At 45.6% G+C, this 20,229-nt stretch overlaps 1 protein-coding gene across 1 annotated transcript; it reads right to left on the reverse strand.

Moving 5' to 3' along the window:
* Window positions 1-1,886: 1,886 nt before the first annotated feature.
* Window positions 1,887-17,060, reverse strand: ISOC2 (isochorismatase domain containing 2). Its single transcript, XM_063138791.1, has 6 exons — window positions 17,004-17,060; window positions 10,091-10,229; window positions 8,689-8,901; window positions 7,956-8,026; window positions 7,700-7,817; window positions 1,887-2,573 (listed from the first exon to the last, which is right to left on the reverse strand). The coding sequence occupies exons 2-6, from the start codon at window positions 10,220-10,222 to the stop codon at window positions 2,493-2,495; spliced, it is 615 nt and encodes a 204-aa protein (XP_062994861.1). The 5' UTR covers window positions 10,223-10,229; window positions 17,004-17,060; the 3' UTR covers window positions 1,887-2,492.
* Between the last annotated feature and the right edge of the window lie 3,169 nt (window positions 17,061-20,229).

The raw sequence follows: 20,229 nt of genomic DNA on the forward strand, positions 1-20,229 counted from the left end.
TGAAATTTAATAGGGATAAATGCCAAGTTCTACATTTAGGGAATAGAAACCAAATGCACAGTTACAAGATGGGGGACACTTGGCTCAGCAATACTACAAATGAGAAATCTTGGAATTGTTGTAGATCACAAGCTGAATACGAGCCAACAGTGCGATATGGCTGCAAGAAAGGCAAATGCTATTTTGGGCTGCATTAATAGAAGTATAGCTTCCAAATCACGTGAGGTACTGGTTCCTCTCTATTCGGCCCTGGTTAGGCCTCATCTAGAGTATTGCGTCCAGTTCTGGGCTCCACAATTCAAGAAGGACGCAGACAAGCTGGAGCGTGTTCAGAAGAGGGCAACGAGGATGATCAGAGGTCTAGAAACAAAGCCCTATGAAGAGAGACTGAAAGAACTGGGCATGTTTAGCCTGGAGAAGAGAAGATTGAGGGGAGACATGATAGCACTCTTCAAATACTTAAAAGGTTGTCACACAGAGGAGGGCCAGGATCTCTTCTCGATTCTCCCAGAGTGCAGGACACGGAATAACGGGCTCAAGTTAAAGGAAGCCAGATTCCGGCTGGACATCAGGAAAAACTTCCTGACTGTTAGAGCAGTGCGACAGTGGAATCAGCTACCTAGGGAGGTTGTGGGCTCTCCCACACTAGAGGCATTCAAGAGGCAGCTGGACAACCATCTGTCAGGGATGCTTTAGGGTGGATTCCTGCATTGAGCAGGGGGTTGGACTCGATGGCCTTGTAGGCCCCTTCCAACTCTGCTATTCTATGATTCTATGATTCTATGAAACCAACGGTTTAAAATTGGAATGCTGACATGCCACACATCTCTCTCTCTCTCTCATTATCATCTCATTTCTATACGCGGACAAGGAAAACTCAGTTTTAACAGAAAGCCCAAGCAGCTGCTATCCATCCTCGCCGGAAAGCATTTCATTAGTTGTCTAACAGCAGTAAGATGTGCAGAACTAAAGCAGGCTCTCACTGGATTCAACCTGGTGGAACCGTACAAAACTTGCTTCACTATCCCCACATGGGAATAATGAAAGCTTAGATTTGATGGAAGCACATACTTTTGCTCCAAATATATCTCACAGAGTTCTCAGCTTCAGACCAGACTTTTGTTGCACAACAATTATTATTATTTTAAAAAAACAACAACACCCCAAGTGCGGCTTTTCATCTCTCATTGCTGCAGTGGGGAGCTAGACTTTGTGGAAGTGTCTGCATTCTACCCAACACTTTGAAGGTCTACAAAACCATTCAGAGTTTGGGCCTGGCAATTCGAGTCCTGAATAGAGGGTAGGAAAAAAGGGTGATCTGATTGTGCAATTGAGCAGAGTTACCAATTAACCAGAAGAACCAACAACTTATTCTGATGCCCTCTGCCTGATGTGCAGAAATTAGCAAGTGAAACTTCTTACAACAAAGAAGTAAACATAATCATTCCTACTACCTGCATTGGCTGGTTGAAAATTTGCCAGCCCTATTGGAGCCTATAAATATACATGTGGCTGCTTGCTACTCAAGAGCGTGGAACAGGATATCAAATGGTGACCATGGCAAACATTACAGAATTGTGAGGCTGTCTTCTTAAACAAAACCAAGTTTCTTGTCCTCATGATTATGGACAGACCTAGAAATTATGTAAGCAGCACTAGATGGGTGGTGGTGGTGTTTCAGGTCAGGGTGTAAGACCTGTGCGTAGGTTCAATTTCTCCTTCCCCAAACCCAGTTCCTCATCTTGCTTTTAACTGACATAACGCCTGTTCCTACTGCTCCAATGTTCCTAGACTCTTTTCCTAAATCTGCAACAAAATGTTGCAGAAAACAATTCTAAATTCCATACGTGCACACATTCTTAAATGAAATTTTAAAGAAAATTGTGCAAATAAAAAAAATCAACGTTTATTCTAACTCCAAGGTTGCAGAAAACAATTCTAAATTCCGTACATGCACACATTCTGAAATGAAATTTTAAAGAAAATTGTGCAAATAAAAAAATAAATCAGCATCGTTTATTCTAACTCCAGATCACAGATTTTCACTGGTTGCAGAACCTGTTTTTGTTTTTTTAAGTGCAGAATTCCTATCCTTTGCATATAGCTTCAATAAAGAAAAATGTAGACTTCTGAAAAGATACCAATAATCTTTTGACCCAGTCTCTTCTTCCTATTAGAAATCCCATTCTCTCTATCACCCCCTGCCCCAGAAGGGAGGGTGACACTAAATTTGAAGCCGGGGCCATGCCCTTGAACATGTGCAAAAAAGCGATTCTTCCACCCCACTGAATAACCACAGAAAACCCCGTAAGTTTGGAATTAGGGTATGGGTTTTCCATGCAGGTAACAACCCCATCATCTCCCTATTTCAAAGTGAACTTGGCACATCTTGATTCAGTTTCTCCCTACCCAAAGGTGGCAATGACCAAACTAAATGGCTGGAGATGCTTTAAAAGAGGAGGTGGAGGATCATCTTCTTTGGACCAGCTGGTTTAGCTGAAAAGAGGGCTTGGTCCTGTCAGCAGGGGAAGGAGGCCGCTATCTGGGGCAGGCTCTTTAATCAACTTCTGGATCTGAAAAAGAGAGAAAGAGAGGAGCCACAGAGGGTGAAGTCATCCAGGAGCTGCCAGCAATGCTTTCTTTAAGTGTGTGAAGTAGCCTCCCCCAACGAGGGGCCCTCAAGATGTTTTGTACTTCAACTCCCATCACCCCCAATTATTGGCCATGATGGCTGGGACTGATGGGAGTTGGAGTCCAAAACATTGTGCAGGCATAACATTGGGGAAGGCAGACGTAGAGCCACCTTCTAAGGCAAGGGTGGGGAAACGTTTTTTTCAGTCAGGGTCTGCATGTGGGCGGAGCTAGAGAGAGAAGTGGGTGGAGTTTAAAACTAATTGAGGCCTGCAGGCTGGTGGCTCCCATTTTGGTGGGGCTGTGGATCCATTCTGGGTTTCAGTAAGAACTCGAATGAAGCTATCCAAAGTGCTGAACCCTAGCCCCAGAACAGGTTCAGCATTTTGGATAGCTCCATTAGAGTTCTGGCTGGTTCTGAAAAATCACTAAGGCAGGGGCAGGTCACCTTTTGGGCCTGTGAGCACATTTGGAAATCGGAGAAACTGTCTTGGGCGCAACCCTAAAATGGCTGCCATGGGTGGGTGTGGCTAGTCACAAAGGACATGTAGCAGCATAGCCTGTGCATAAGAAGTTGCCACTTCGCTTTGAAGCCATCCCAGCTGCCAGTAAGAAAATATATCTGGAAGGAGAAGGTATCTCACCAAGGAAGGTGTTTGGAGTGGATATTATTTATTTATTTATTTAATTAATTAATTAATATCCTGCCTTTCTGTCAAAAATGGTGCTCAAGACAGCTAGTGATAATAAAAGACAGATGAAAATCACCCGGGGTTTCTTTCACAGCTTATTGAGTTGAGCAGAGTGGTGGCACCATTCAGATTAGGAAGCTTAATGTTCAACTAAAATGTAACAAATCTTGTGTACAGAGAGCTGCGTTTACTGATATTTATCCCTTATTACCTTCTTTTCTCCCTCACCACTGTTGAAAGTTAGATGGTTAAACCCTTTGAGTTAGGGAGCTGTCCCTTTGCCCTTGGAAATGTTAGTTTGCAAATCAACCTTCCTCAAGCCAGTGCCCTCCAGATATGTTGGGACTACAACTCCAATAATCTCCGGCCTGCCCAGCAGCCACGCTCACTGGGGATGGTTGGAGATGTAGTCTGACACATCGGGAGGGCAGCAGGTTGGGGAAGGCTAATGAAAATAATAATAATACGGATTAATAATAAGAAGGAAAGGAGTTGTCCTGAGAAAACAACTGCTTTTTACATAGATTGAGAAAGCCCTTGGGTCATTCATAGGTCATTGGATTTTTCTGTGGGACTGTGAATTCGGCACACCCAAAGGAAACAACCCTGCTATTTCCAAAAAGAAGTCTTGTGACATCTTAAAAGACAAAACATTTATTGTGACTGAAGGTTTCGTGGACTGAAACCCAGCGCATGAAGTGTTATCTTCATTTGATTAACTATATATATTTTGTTCTCTCTCTCTCTCTCACACACACACACAGAGTACTGAGGGAGAAAATGATAAACAGTGAGACCAAGAGGCCATGTTTGCAAGGGGTATTGTCTATAGCATTTCTGTGCAAAGCTCAACTGTATACAAGAGACCCAACCGTCTACAGTAACTAGAAAATACACAACCTTCCTAGTTTTGCTGTGTTCCCTTGACACTTGTATAGGGAATGAGAACCCCAGAGCTCATCTACACCAAGCAGGATATTCCATTATGAAAGCGGTATATAAAAGGCAGGAGCCACACAATACTGCTTTATAGCAGTATTGAAGTGCACTGACCACTGTTGGGGCCCATTGACACATTCCATATACCACTTTCATAGTGTTATATCCTGCTTGGTGTAGATGTGTCCTGGGCCCCCACAGTGGTCAGTGCACTTCAGTACCACTATAAAGAGGTAGTGTAGATCCTGCAGTGCACTTAAATACCGCTATAAAGCAGTACTGTGGCTCCTACCTTTTATATACTGTTTTCATAGTGGAATATCCTGCTTGGTGTAGATGAGCCCACAGTCTCATTTGAACCCTAAACAAGTAGAACCAAACTTGCTGATTAATTCTACCTTAGCAACTGTTTGTGGTTCTGGCAATGTTTATATGACCACTTATCCAGGAGAGGTTGCAGAGACCAGGCATGGACAACTCGTGGTCCTCCAGGTGTCACTGAACTGCAACTCCCATCAGCCCCAGCCAGCATAGCCAATGGTGAAGGATGATGGGAGTTGCAGCCCAATAACATCTCAAGGGCTACAAGCTGCCCACCCCTGGCAGGGAGGCCAGATACGAAAGGCGGACGGGATCAAGAGACCTTGATTTGGCCAGAGGCAGCATATATTTTCCCAAACACACCTCAGCTTGTGAATCACTCCTTGAACATTTTAACAAATCGGAGTTTGATGAAAAGGATTATTGGGTATTCAGTGATTGCTCTCTTTGGATCAGAGTAGATAGGGTTGTTGTGATCAGTGGTGATCTTCAACCCATATCCTCTATAGGCAAGGAATTCTTCTGCCCAGTCCCCTTGGTTACTATTGTGAGTGGTTCAGACCATCGTGTGATTGTGTGAGAACTCTGCTTTGTAATAGCAAACTCAGGTGGTGAATGCCAACACCAATGGAGCCAAAACGCCCCCCCCCGCCCCGAGAAACAAGAGGGAAGGATCAGCATACTCAAAGAAACCCCAAGTTTTACAAAAGTACACAAAACTGTAGGTAGAGAAAACTAAGGGGGCAATCCTCTCCAAAATATCCCAATGAATGAACATGCTCAGTGGTCATGGAATGCCAAATGTCTGTAGGGGGAGGATGAAATGGATCAGGGCATGGCTGACTGGAACCCTGAACAGGAATATTCCACGCCTCAACTTTTTGTTGCAGTTCCACTGTGCAAACTTCCTGTCGCTCACATATCCTGGAGATCCAGTGTGGCAGAATGGTTAGAAAGTAGGACTCTGGGTTCAAACCCACACACAGCTATGAAGTCCAGTGGGGGACCTTTGACAATACACCCTCTTTCTGCCCCTTCTCCTACCTCACAGCGTTGTCGTTTGGATAAAGTAATACATTTGCCAGAAGGACCTCAAGGTGAGCTGGAGCTTTAGTCAGATGTAACAGCAGATGGAATCGAACGGACACGGAGTGGGCGAGAAGTGAGACTACCAGCAAAGTTTAAGGACTATGTTATGGGATAGTGATGAAGAGCTGAGATTGACAAGTTAAGATTTAATTGAACAAAAGTTATTGTTTTTATGGAGAAGGGGGGATGTGATATGTGGATGTATATACCTTTAAGAGGCCTGTAGCTGCTAGTCTCCAGGTCCTCATCGAAGGCCTGGGTGGGGCCTCTGTTTCAGCCACTTGGTGGTGTGGGCCTTGCTACAGGGTTTTGGAGTGTCACTGTTCTAGGAGGTTTTAGTAATAAAGGAATCCAGCAAGGAAAAGACTCTGAAGTTATTGCCTGGTAGTCTAGGGGCAAGTGGCAGGCTGAGCAGGTAAGCTCACCTGTATGGTCCCTATGCCTGAGGGATACTACATGGAGGGAGACTGGAGCAGGCAGGCACCATCGGGGCCTGCTTCAGTCGGACCCCCCCCCCCACAGGGCTAACATCTTCACCTTGTGGGGAAGAAGGAGCTGTTGGTTTGCCCCTCCATTGGGAGATGAGAGGACGGAGCAGGGCCTTCCCACCAGCCTAAGCAGTCTCCTTAATTTCTTTTTATTTTCTCCCTCTTCCCTCCCCATCCACTTTTCCTTGTGTGTCACGTCTTTTTTTTAGAATGTAAGCCTGAGGGTAGGGACTGTCTTCTTTATTGATACATTGTAAGCCGCTCCGAGAGCCTTTTGGCTGAGGTGTGGGATAAAAATACTCTAAATAAAATAAATAAATAAATAAATAAATAAATAAATAAATAATTTATCATTTACATTCTAATTAACCTACCTGGCACTGTGTATTGCATAATCATCAAACTATACTCTGGCCCCGTTCAGAAGACACCTTAAACCATGGCTTTAAGCACAGTGGTTAAGCCAGAAAGCAGGGCTGTGTTCAGAAGACACCTTAAACCATGGCTTTAACCATGGTGAATAAAGCAAAAAGCCTTATTCACCATGGTTTAAGGTGTCTTCTGAACACAGCCTGGCTTTCTGGCTTAACCACTGTGCTTAAAGCCATGGCTTAAGGTGTCTTCTGAATAGGCCCCCTATTAGTGTAAAAATACTACAACAACAACATTTCTAAGAGCAGATTTCTAAAAGGTGGAGAGGCGAGGAAAACGAAGGACCGTCACCTTGAGCCCCTCTGAGTGCCCAACTTGAGGCTCTCCATATGCTGTTGGACCTCAACTCCCATCATGCTTCACTATTGGCTATGATGGCCAGGACTGATGGGAGCTGTGGTCCAACCACATTTGGAGGATCACACGGTGCTCAGTCAATAACCATGCTATCCTGGGATAAAATTAAAAGCAGTGAAAACAAAGGGCCCTTGACTTACAACTGCGGCTCTATCTACTGCAGCCACTAAACCAGACTTTCCCAACCTGAAACCCTCATTAATTGGACCATACTGTACTGTGGGTTACCAGTGATGGCATAGTGTGAGTAGGAGAAAGTGAGCAAGAGTTTGGAAATATTGCAGTCTTGTCTGCAAGTTACTTCAAGGAGGTAGTGTTGCAGTTAAGTTAGTTCATGGGAAATTCTGACCACAGGATCTCTATAGCCTACAATCTGGTTTCCTGTGATTCCCCTCCCCACTTTTTGCTCCTCCCCTCTCCCCGCCCCTCTCTCGGACTTCCACCATTGCTGGGAGCACGTGTGTTTGCACTCTTGCTCTTGCTGGTGTAAAGGAACACAAAACGGACTGAACAAACTTCTATTTTGAAACTCAACACTGTACCTGCATTTTATATGCAAAATTATTTGTGAGCAAAGCCATTTTACCTGTCATTCACTAAAGAAGGGTGTGATCTCCTTTTATTTTCTAAGAAAGCTTTGTGTCCATGTGGGACTGGTAAATCCTCATTCTATTTTGCCTTTTTTGTTTTTCTCTGCTAATGGCCTTTCATTACTAAATAATCCCATCACAAGGGAGGGCGGAGAATTACCTCTTTGAAATGGGGGTGGGCAGCATCCCGGACAAGTTGCAGAATGAGCCCCTCGCTGGTGGTAAGGAAGGCACCACTCTGACGTAACCTGGACAAAGCCACAATCCTGTCCACCTGGCTGAGATAAAGGGGGGGGGGAAACAACCCACTCACACACACATATTAAGTAACCAAAGCAAAAGAAAAAGAGGACTTCTTGCTGCTCCCCTCTCCCCGAGTCTAGACCCCTTCTCCCCACACACACCCCACTGATCACCTGCGGGAAGAACAGGCATCCACCACGACGTGAACATCCAGGCCTCGCTCCATGATGTCCAGCGCTGTGCTCTGTACCCAAAGAGAAAATTCATGGCGCTCAGGTCAATCAGGGATGGTGCACAGCCCTCCTTCCCACCACACTGTTATCTGCTCATTGCTGGAAGCGGCTCTTCATGTATAATCCAGCCCTGTGGTTGCTTCTTTCATTTACAAAAGAGCACTTGAACTCTAGATCTATGGCCAACCCACGGGTTCTACACACTTGGGCATCCTTGCAAGAGGGGTGCCTTCCCTCCAGTCTTAGAATCAAGGGAAACACAATTGCCTTAATTTCCCTCTCGACTTGCTGGTGGGAGGAGGTGAAGTACCTTGTTTTCTGGGTTCCTAAGAATTTAAAAATATCGAGCAAGTCCTGTGCAACGATTTAGAACTTAAGGGCTTGAGGAAATGATGACAACACATTTCCCCCTCCCCTTAAATCTTCCTAGTTTTAATATTTAATATCTCTATGGGATAAGAGAACCTTGGTCTAGATTGATTCCTGAGAGAAGAGAATCAAACTTGATGATCAATGTACTGATGGTCTTCTTTGCAGTATGGAGGTTCTGGGTTTACTTGCCTTATGATAGGCACTGGTCAAACCTACAAACCCATCTTCCCTGGCATTAAGTCTTTTGCCCTACCAGTTTATCAGGTCCATATCACTAAGAGACATGCCTCCAGTCCCATACCATGATGCAGGCCTGTGTCTCGATCCCACACAAAAGCACAGATTTCAGGTTGGGCACAGACGCCATCTCCTTCTCCACCTCTGGGATGATCATACTGAAGCACGTCTTGGTGTACTTCGGAAACTCTTCTGCACCCAGCTCGGGCACTGTCGGACCCAGGCCCTGGGGGTACTGTTCAGTCACTACTGTCGGGATCTGAAGTGCTTTGGCAACCTGCAGAAGGATGAGAAAGGGCCTGGTGGGGTTCTTTGGGAAGGAAGTGGGTCTTCTCCTAAAATGAAAAGTATTATTTTCAGGACTTGATCGTATGCTGTCCCCTAGTGCTCATCTTTGTAATTGCAAGTTTGTTTTTTTAATGGGGGGCATCATAGGTTGCACAGTAGTCACTTTTCAGCATTTGGAGACCATCGGTACCTCCACACAGGTACTGCCTTCATCTGTACCAGCCTGCTGACACTCTGAAAACAACAGAAGCCCTACTGCAAAGGGAGATTAGATTGGCAAATAGAAAGGAGAGGGCTTTCCGGTGGTGTTCCCATATCTCTGGAACAAGCATTCTTCGGGGGGTGGGGGGTGGGGTTCAGGCCTCTTCTTTGCAGGTCTTGAGGGAAGCTCTTTAAAAGCACCCGTTTTAACTGGCCTTTACAAAAAATCGGGGCTGCTGTTTTTACTGAATCGTTTTGTATTGTCTCTTTTTATCATATTGTCTGTTTTTGCCTTTTACGTTGCCTTGGGGGAGGGGCAGTCCCCACCCTTAAAGTCTAATTAAAACTAATTTAAAATAAGTATAGTAGAGATATCATCAGTAGTACTATTTTCCCCCTCCCTCCCGGTCATCTCTGGTCAAAGCCATTTTGCAGGTTTCTGTAGCAAAGGCTAAACACTCTTGCTAGGCATCACAACCAGCAATAGATATATAGAAATGATGGTGCAACACTTGCAGGCATCTATTGGATAGCACCTGTGACAAGTAGAACTCTCTCCCCTGCAATGCCTGCAGCAATTTTGGAATGGGTTTTAGAAACCTAGGACACCCTTCCCCAAGCTGGCCCCCTCCATGGGGATGATAGGAATTGAATTCCAACACATTGGGAGCTGGGGGCTGGCCTTGACCATCCCTTTCACTTCGTAGTAGCCAATCAACCCCATTTTTCCCCTCATCCCTCCCCATCCCCTTTCCTTTTGTGTCATTTTTTTTTAAGATTGTAGGCCTGTGGGTAGGGACTGTCTTAACAATTATTTTTGTAAGCCGCTAAAGGGCAGGATAAAAGTGCTATAATAAATAAATAATAAAATAAATGAATGGGAGGACTTCTTTTTCTCTCCTCTCCTCTCCCCACCCCCAGCTCCTGTTTCTCAAAGCATAGCAAGCCCGTCTGCCATCACCTAGCAAATCTTTTACCTTCAGCATCCGAGCTGCCACAGACACAATCTGGGGGAAGTAGCTGATGTTGGGGCGGAACTTCTCTTGCATGTCGCATAGGAACAGGATGCTCGTTTTGGGAACCACTTTTCCGAGCCGTGCCACCGACATTTCCAGGCTGGGAAAACACAGAGACAGTAAAGAGAAATATCTTGGAAGTTTCCTTCTGGCTGTTTTTGTTAAGATGTATCTTGCCTGGAGTTCACGCTGATACCCTTTCAAGACGGTATTGGTTTAACGTCCTCCTCGCCATACATATGTAGACAATGCGTTGGAACCAGATTTCATCGTACTTAGAGAGTAGACACATTAAGATCAGTGACCAAGGATAAAAATCAGTGACCAAGCAAGGAATCCTATGCATGTTTAGACAGAAGGAAGTCCTGCAACTCCCAGCATTCCCAGCCAGAGAACGGCTGGGAAATGTTATCTTTTATGTCTAAGCATGCATAGGATTGTAATGTATGTTACTGGGGCCATTCTGTTCATCCTGCAGAGTGGAATCCTGCCTTAATGGCACCACCATTTGTGAGCGAGCATGGCAATTTTATTTCCATCTTTCTGTAAAGAATTGTAGAGTTGGAAGGGACCACAACGATCATCTAGTCCAACCTTCTGCAATGTGCAGGAAAACCAACGAAACCATCCATGAGAGCTTCTTCTTAAAACCTCCAGAGATCATAGAATCATAGAATAGCTGAGTTGGAAAGTGCCTACAAGGCCATCTAGCCCAACCCCCTGCTCAATGCAGGAATCCACCCTAAAGCATCCCTGACAGATGGTTGTCCAGCTGCCTCTTGAAGGCCTCTAGTGTGGGAGAGCCCACAACCTCCCTAGGTAACTGATTCCACCGTCACACTGCTCTAACAGTCAGGAAGTTTTCCTGATGTCCAGCCGGAATCTGTCTTCCTTTAACTTGAGCCCGTTATTCCGTGTCCTGCACTCTGGGAGGATCGAGAAGAGATCCTGGCCCTCCTCTGTGGGAGGAACCCACAACCTCCGTAGATAGACAGACTGTCAGGAATTTTTGTACTTATATTTACTTGAAATCTAGGTAGCTATAACCTATACCCATTATTTCAGCTCCTAATTTCTGTAGCAATGGAAAATATTTCTTGACCATCTTCCATGCAACACCCTTTCAGTTACCTGAACACTGCTAACAAGTCTCCGTTCAGTCTTCTTTTCTCCAGACTGAACACCCCAAATCCACTATAAACTTCTCCTGTTAACCTTCAAAGCTTTTCACGGTCTAGCTCCTTCCTATCTCTCCTCTCTCATCTCACACTATTGCCCCGCTCGTGCTCTTCGCTCCTCTGATGCCATGTTTCTCGCCTGCCCAAGGGCCTCTACTTCCTTTGCTCGGCGCCGTCCATTTTCTTCTGCTGCCCCTTACGCCTGGAACGCTCTTCCAGAACATTTGAGAACTACAAGTTCAATCGCAGCTTTTAAAGCTCAACTAAAAACTTTTCTTTTTCCTAAAGCTTTTAAAACTTGATGTTGTGCGGACTTTATACTGTTAGTTTTCCCCTACCCTGTGCCTGCTTACCCTACCCTGTGCCTGTTTGCATTCTCTTCCCCTCCTTATTGCTTTACTATGATTTTATTAGAATGTAAGCCTATGCGGCAGAGTCTTGCTATTTACTGTTTTACTCTGCACAGCACCATGTACATTGATGGTGCTATATAAATAAATAATAATAATAATAAGTTCCTTCAGCCTGTCCTCATAGGGCCAGTCCTCAAGTCCTTGTATCATCATCATCATCAACAACATTTGTATACCGACCCATAGCTGAGGCTTTCTGGGTGGTTTACATAGGATAAAAACACTTAAAAACAATATACAAAAAATTTTAAACCACAAAAACATACAAAAACAAAACCAGGCTAATTACATATTGCTAAATGCCTGGGAGAAGAGCAAAGTCTTGACCTGGCACTGAAAAGATAACAATGTTGGTGCCCGGCGGGCCTTGTCAGGGGGATCGTTCCACAATTGGGGAGCCACCACATAAAAGGCCCTCATTCTTGCTGCCATCCTCCGAGCTTCTCTCGGAGTAGGCACCCGGAGGAGGACTTTGGATGTTGAGCACAGTGTACGGGTGGGTTCATGTTGGGAGAGGCGTTCCATCAGGTATTGTGGTCCCAAACCGTGTAACCATGGTCCCCATCTGTGTTGCCCTCTTCTGAACCGGTTCTAACCTTTCCATGTCCTTCTCAAAATGTGGTGCCCAGAATCATACGCAACTGTGTGTGTAATTAAATGCAAAGAAGGAAGTCTGGCCTCTCTCAAACTTTTTAACAGCTGTGCGGGAAAAAGGACATTTGGGCTAGTGTTCCCCCACCCTCCTATCAAGCTTCTGTCCTCTATGCCACTGTTTTAAGCGCAGACAACCTATTTTACATCTGGTAACCACCATCTTTAAGAGAAAGACAGTGCAGACGATTCCAGGAGAGAGACATGACCACATGGCAGGGGTTAGGGTTAGCTGTTACTGTTTGAAATGTGTCTGTTATTCTAAATTGTTTTATTTTTAAAATGCTCAGGTCTTGATTTCTATTTCTCCCCCTTTCATGTTGTCTTCCTGACAACCTGCTGATGTAGTTTAAGGCTGTGAGAAAGTAGGTCGCCGGAGGAAGGCCGGCTAAATCACTTCATCAATTAGCCATGTCCAAAATCCCAACACTGCGGTTTACGTGTTCCACACGCTGCTGCTAAGCGGAAGGAGAACGGTGCCCTCTGCTGGTAAAGAAAAGGATAATGTCGTCTCAGCTTTTACAAAGTGGGGGGGACGACCCAGTTTCTGTGACTGGCCGCTGACCCAAGGGGAAAAGTCCACCCGGGCCGCCACTAATGGTGGGTGTAGCCAGAGGCCAAAGTAGGTGGAGTTTTTAGAATTACAAGCTCCCTCTGGGCCTGTTCTGACAACACGCTAAACCATGGTTAGGCCACTAACCCTTTGGCAGCAAATTTTAATGAGTGTGTTTAAACTGTGATTACATAGCCAACCATGGTTGGGAATGGTTCACACGACACGCTAAGCCCAAACGTTTAGCTCAGAATGCTAAACCACTGTAGCTTAGCGTGTTGTCTGAACACAAGCTCTGAGCAGTACCACTCCGTTTTTTCTTTGCCTCTTGCAAGTGGTTGCTGGATGCAGCGCAGTGCAAAGGCTACTGGCCATGGCAAAAGGGGAAAGCAAACCGCTGTCCTGTCACAGTTATTTCTTCCAGCATGGCTGGCTCCCCGCATAAAGTTAAGGATGTTTCCCAGAATCCTCTGCAACACCAAGATGGCCGACCTTCCTGAGGTTATCCAAGAAACCTGGTTCTGGAGAGGCAGATGCTGGGGGTGGGTGGGGAGGAGATGTGTAGCTTCTGCCCTACCACACACCTCTCCCCGAGATGCAAACAGGAGATGCGCAAGAGGAGAGTGGTTCCCTCTTAAGCTTAAATCAGGATTGTAGCCTGGGGCTGCTCATTGATCCATCTTTCTCAGGGGAAGCTCAAGCAGCCTCGGAGGTACGGATCACCTTTCATCAGCTGTGGCTAACGCATTAGCTGCAACCCCTTCCCAGTCAAAGACACCCTGGCCATGCTTACTCATGCTCTGGTAACATTCTGGCTAGACTACTGCAATGTTAGAGCACCTTTTATCAGCTTAGGTTGATATACCAACTACACCCTTATCTGGACATAGATAGCTTGGTACAGTTATCCATGCTCTGATAACCTCTCGTTTGGATTACTGCGATACGTGGGGCTGCCTTTGAAAACGGTCCGGAAGCTGGTACAAAACAGGGCAGCCCGTTTACTAACAGGGACTGGCCGGCAAGATCACATTATGCCAGTCCTTTTACAACTTCATTGGCTGCCAGTCCAGGTCCAGGCCCGATTCAAAGTGCTGGTATTGACATTTAAAGCCCTAAACGGTTTGGGGCCAGGTTATTTGAAGGAACGCCTCCTCCCATATGTACCTGCCCGGACCTTAAGATCATCTACAGGGGCCCTTCTCCGTGAGCCCCTGCCAAAGGAAGTGAGGCAGGTGGCTACTAGGAGGAGGGCTTTCTCCGCTGTGGCACCCCGGTTGTGGAATGAGCTCCCCAGAAAGGTCTGCCTGGCGCCTACACTGTACTCCTTTCGTCGCCAGCTGAAGACCTTTTTATTCTCTCAGTATTTTAACACTTAATTTTAACTTAAATTTAAACTCTGCTGTTTTAACTCTGTATTTTAATTTTATATCAATTTTGCTGCATAGTTTTTATCCTGGTTGTGCTTTTTATACTGTATTTTGTATTTGTGCTTTTAACCTGTTGGTTGTTTTATTATGGTTTTAATTTTTGTGAACCGCCCAGAGAGCTTCGGCTATTGGGCGGTATAAAAATGTAATAAATAAATAAATAAAAATGTGTTCTATGAGGGGCTTCCTTTAAAGACTGCCTGAAAATTGCAATTAGTTCAAAAAGTGGCTACTAGTGTACTGGGTGGGGTTGGCCACTGGGAGCACATCTCATCAGGGCTTAAAGACTCCTCCTGTTCCATTTCCGAGCTCAGACCAGTGCTGAGATTCACCTTTAAAGTCCTACACTGCTTGAGGGCCTGGTACACCAAGGACCCTACAGACCACCTTTCTCATAATGAACCTGCCCGGTTATTAAGGTCTGCAGGAGAGGCCCTCTTGGGGACACTGTAACCCACAGAATCCCATTTAAGAACATAAGAAGCACGGCTGGTGTCAAACTATTTTGTGCCCTAGGCAAGACAAGCTACTTGCACACACACACACACCCAAAATTGCCAACTTTGATTCAGCTGTTCAAGAAGAATTTCTGAACTATTTTATTTTCCTTTCATTATGTTTTTTCTTAAAACAGCTAATTTGTATAAAACTGTGACCCTTAAAGGGCAGTACTGTGCCCCTCTGAGGTCTGCGCCCTAGGCGGCTGCCTGGTTGGCCTAATGGTAGTCCTGGCCCTGATAAGAAGTGCCATGCTGGATCAGACCAAGGGCTGTTCACACAGTGGCTGACCAGCCATCAGCCAGGGATGAACAAGCAGGACATGGTGCAACAGCACCCTCCCACCCATGTTCCCCAGCAACTGGTGCACACAGGCTTACTGCCTCGAATACTGGAGGTAGCACACAACCATCAGGGCTAGTAGCCATTGATAGCCTTTGCCTTCAGGAATTTATCCAACCCCCTTTTAAAGCCATCCAAATTGGTGGCCATCACTACATCTTGTGGTAGTGAGTTCCACAATTTAACTATGCACTGTGTGAAGAAGGACTTCCTTTTATTTGTCCTGGATCTCCCAACCATCATATTCATGGGATGACCTCAATGGATTCTAGTATTTTGAGAGAGGGAGAAAAATGTCTCCCTATCCACATTCTCCATACCATGCATCATTTTGTACACCTCTATCATGTCTCTCCTTAGCCTCCTTTTTTCCAAGCTAAACAATCCCAGTTGATGCAACCTTCCCTCGTAGAGAGATGCTCCAGCCCCTTAATCATTTTAGTTGCCCTTTTCTGCATTTTTTCCATCTCTATAATATCATTTTTTAGGACTGGTGACCAGAACTGTACACAGTATTCTAAGTGTGGTTGCACCATAGATTTGTATAAAGACAGTATGATCCTGGCAGTTTTAGTCTCAATTCCTTTTCTTATAATGCCTAACATGGAGTTTGCCTTCTTTACAGCAGCCGCACATGGGGTGGACATTTTCATCAAGCTGTCCACCAGAATCCCAAGATCTCTTTCTTGCTTGGTCACTGCCAGCTCAGATTCCATTAGGTTATACCTGAAGTTGGGTTTTTTCACCCCCAACGTGCATCACCTTACACTTGCTTACATTGAACCGCATCTGCCATTCGGATGCCCACTCTCCCAGCTTGGAGAGGTCTCTTTGGAGCTCTTCACAATCCCTTTGTGTTTTAACAACCTTAAATAATTTGGTGTCGTCAGCAAACTTGGCCACTTCACTGCTCAGTCCTAATTCCAGAACATTTATGAACAAGTTGAATAGTAACAGTGCGGTAGGATTGGCTTGCCTTAATTTTTCTTTAAACATACTCTGAAATAGCTTACCACAGAAAGTGGGACAGGAAGATTTTAAAAAGTGAGATTTGTGAGCAAGAAATTCAAAGCCCGATCTTATGCATATTGAAGGACCAGCAACTTTTTCTCCTCCACCCTTTGAACTGATTTCCATTCTAGCCAATAAGAACTTTGTAAGGAAGAACTAGTGCCGCCTTTGCTTTTTCTTCTCTTCCCTCCCATTCCCTCTTTCCTTTTGTATTGTCCGTTTAGGCTTCTTGTTTTTTATTGATTTGTGAGCAGATCTGAGCGCTCCCGCCCCTTTATTTATTTTTATCTGCAGAGCAGGTTAAAAACCATTGAAATACATGGGCCTGGTTCAGACACCACGCTAAACCATGCTGCTTAAATGCATGCATCCCCTTAACCATTTTGTGGTTAAGCAGTATGGTTTTGCGTGTTGTCTGAACCAGGCTATCCATACAAACTGGTTGCGGGTGGTGGACTTACTCCCCGATGAATGCGCGTGGGATTGCAGAGGGGGAAATCGGACACCGGACAGGGGGCTGCTCTGGCCGTTCACAGCGCGTGCCGGGGGATCGCTCCAGACCCGCCTCAATGCTCAGCGGTCGTTTCCAATGCACAATGGCGACTCCGAACAGCTTCATATTTGAATGCTGCAACCCGATGCATGTCTACTCAGAAGTAAGCCCCATTAAGCTCAGTGAAGTTTACTCCCAGGTAAGAGGGTATTGGATCGCAACTTAAGATTCTCAACCTGGCTGGGTCCCATGTCACCCACCTCACGCTCCCCATGATATTTCTCCCCGCACTCGCTTCCACTCACCTCTCTGATCGCCAATTGCAACACTTCGAGTTGCCACCCAATCAGAAGCGGGATCTCTGACCCTCACAGACACACCTACAGAACAGCCCCCCTGGCCAATGAGCTGCCGCTTAGGTGACGTTTCGGCGTAATGGAACCCTTCCTCTTCCCTTCAGCCAATGACCATTTCGCTCCTTCGCCCGATCCACGCTGAGCGAAAAAAGCAACGCGACGTTCCAAAGTGTCGTATCGAGAACTGCATGGAGTGCAATAGCGGTGGGGGTGGGATTGCCTTTGTGGCTCATGCGCCCCTAGAAGCTCACACGGAGGGGTGTGTGTGCTAGCTGTAGGAATTCTGCACATGCTCAAACGCACGCTCCCCTTGTTACGTTTGGAGGCTGAGCGCTAGGTGTAATTAAGAAGACGTTTAAACGTTCGTTGGTGTGGATTGCTAGATACTTCGTGGTGTCTCTAAATTGAGGCTGCAATCCTGTTAGCAAGGAAATCTGGAAATACCCCCAATGAAGCCCCTCAACATTAATGCGAGTGGGGGTGCACAGGCATGAACACCCGCCCTCTGGCCCCCGCCTTCGTGCCTCTGCAGTCAAGAGACACCGAAGAATCTCTTGGTCTCCCTTCCAAGGCTGCCCTAAGCATTTCGCCCACTCATCCGTTCTGCTAATCTGACATGAGGGAAAAGGTTACACTTCCTAAAACACATCTGGGAAAGCCTTGAGGCCCGGAAACATGTTTCCATATTTGGCAGACATGGAGGCATCACATATTTGTTATCACCAAAAACCCCTCCGAATGGGCATCGGAAGTGCCTCGCAGCTGGCTGGAGCCACTTTCCTACTGACCTCGAGGGTGTGGGTGTGTCTTATCTAACACTATACTCCGTTCCTTCTGAGTGCACACATACAGCAGCACACTGGACCATTCGGAGTGGGTGGCTGCATCTTTGCTTCTGGTACCAGATGCATGTAGATACATGGGTGTGAACAGGGGCAGCATCAATGGGCTCCTGCCCAGGCTTAGGTAGGGCTTCCCACTTCCAGTCCCTGGAACTTCTTGCTACTGCTCTTTCTTTCCTAGCGTTTTACCTGCCTTGGCTAGTGGCAAGGAGAAAAGAGCAGTAACCTCTCGATGCGTTGTCCTTTCCCTCTGGGAGGTGGTGTGGGTTGGGACCAGAGGGGTGCTCTTGCCTGGGAACTCCGTAGCCAGGCGAAAAAGTCAACGGGTCGAACAACTCCACTGGCTCAGTTCGGACAACACAATAACCACCGGTTGTGCAACTAGTCAGCTCTGCAGCCGGTAACGCTTCCCCAGTGGGTTTTTTGACGAAAAAGTCAACTGTGGGGTGTTTTTTGCCCGACAGATGACACAAATACCAACCGTTGACCATTCAACTCACGGTTGACTTCTAAAACCACGGGTGGTTATTGTGTTGTCCGAACAGCCTAGTGGGACGAGGGGCAGGAGAGAGAATATATACAGCTTTGAGCTCCTTGAAGGATTGGTGGAGCACCTGCCATTTTGCACAGTGCAGCTGCTGAGATTTATTTTGAACTCTTGATGGATAACCAGTTACAGGGCAATTATGTTGGTCTGGTATATCTCTAACCAAAAGAACGCACACTGGCTTGGCTTTTTAACTGTGGAGGGTAAGAGTATTTTGCAGATAAAAAGAACAGAGTTGACAGCAGGGCCCAGAGACTAAAAAAAACAATGTGCTAATACATAATGCAGGAAGTAAGGGCTCACAAAATGATCCTTGGAATGCACATATAAGCACGTCTCTATTTTCATCTGCGAAATGTAGGGCAGGGTGAATTACAGGCTCATCTAATGCATGTTTACTCAGAAGGAGGCCCCAGTGGGCTTACTCCCAAGAAAGTGTGCATACAGTTGAAGCTCTAGCAAGAAACCCAAGCATGAATCATTTCTTAGATGGTTAAACCAAAGCTGGTGCAATTTAAACAGAGAGGGGAAAAGCAAAGGTACCAAAATAATTTAATTTCCTTTCTCAGCACCTGAAAGGGACACCAGGATTTTAAAACAGGAACGGATATTCCTTGCGAAGTGGACAAGATCAAAATCTAGTCTGTGCTAACCCCTCACCCGGCTTCTCCCAGCTTTTGCCTTTTTCCTGTTCTAACATAAAACCCTCCTGTTTACTTCAGAAAGGCAAGACTTCTTGAGCACAGGAATCTGTTCTTGTCACATATGGCAAAGAAATGTAATTAAACTATATCAGATATATACAAAGCAAGGGTTTGTTTTTCAGACCCTCAAAATCAGCTACACACTCAGGAATATCAGATGGTACAGTCATTCCTGGAATGGACCTCTTCAGACAGTAAGTTTAAGACAGCATTATTAAATGCGATTTATTTACCAAAATTTAAAAAACCCCACCATAAGCCCTTTTCATATAGAAAACTTGTATGGAAGGCAGCTGGACAACCACCTGTCAGGTATGCTTTAAGGTGGATTCCTGCATTGAACAGGGGGTTGGACTCGGCCTTGTAGGCTGCTTCCAACTCTACTATCCTGATTCTAAACTATGCTAGAACACTTCTGATATGTTGGTTTGCTGCAACCAGGGAGCTTCCTTCTCTGTGAGCCCCTGCTGAAGGAAGTCAGGCAGGTGGCTACTAGGAGGAGGGCTTTCTCTGCTGTGGCACCCCAGCTGTGGAACGAGCTCGCCAGAGAGGTTCGCTTGGCGCCTACATTGTTTTCCTTTTGTCGCCAACTGAAAACCTTTTTATTTTCTCAGTATTTTAACACCTAATTTAACTTAAATTTAAACTCTGCTTTTTTAATTTCATATTTTAACCTTTATCAATTTTTGCTGTGTGGTTTTATCCTGGTCGTGCTTTTTATATTGTATTTTGTATTTGTGTTTTTAAATTTTAAATTTCCTATCTTTCCTCTCTCATCTCACACTATTCCCCCGCTCGTGCTCTTCGCTCCTCTGATGCCATGTTTCTCACCTGCCCAAGGGTCTCCACTTCCCTTGCTCGGCTTCGTCCACTTTCTTCTGCTGCCCCTTACGCCTGGAACGCTCTTCCAGAACATTTGAGAACTACAAGTTCAATCGCAGCTTTTAAAGCTCAGCTAAAAACTTTTCTTTTTCCTAAAGCTTTTAAAACTTGATTTTGTTCTGACTTTATACTGCTAGTTTTACCCTACCCTGTGCCTGTTTGGTGCATTCTCTTCCCCTCCTTATTGTTTTATTATGATT

The sequence above is a fragment of the Elgaria multicarinata genome, chromosome 11 (assembly GCF_023053635.1).
Source record: "Elgaria multicarinata webbii isolate HBS135686 ecotype San Diego chromosome 11, rElgMul1.1.pri, whole genome shotgun sequence".
NCBI classification, from domain to species: domain Eukaryota; kingdom Metazoa; phylum Chordata; class Lepidosauria; order Squamata; family Anguidae; genus Elgaria; species Elgaria multicarinata.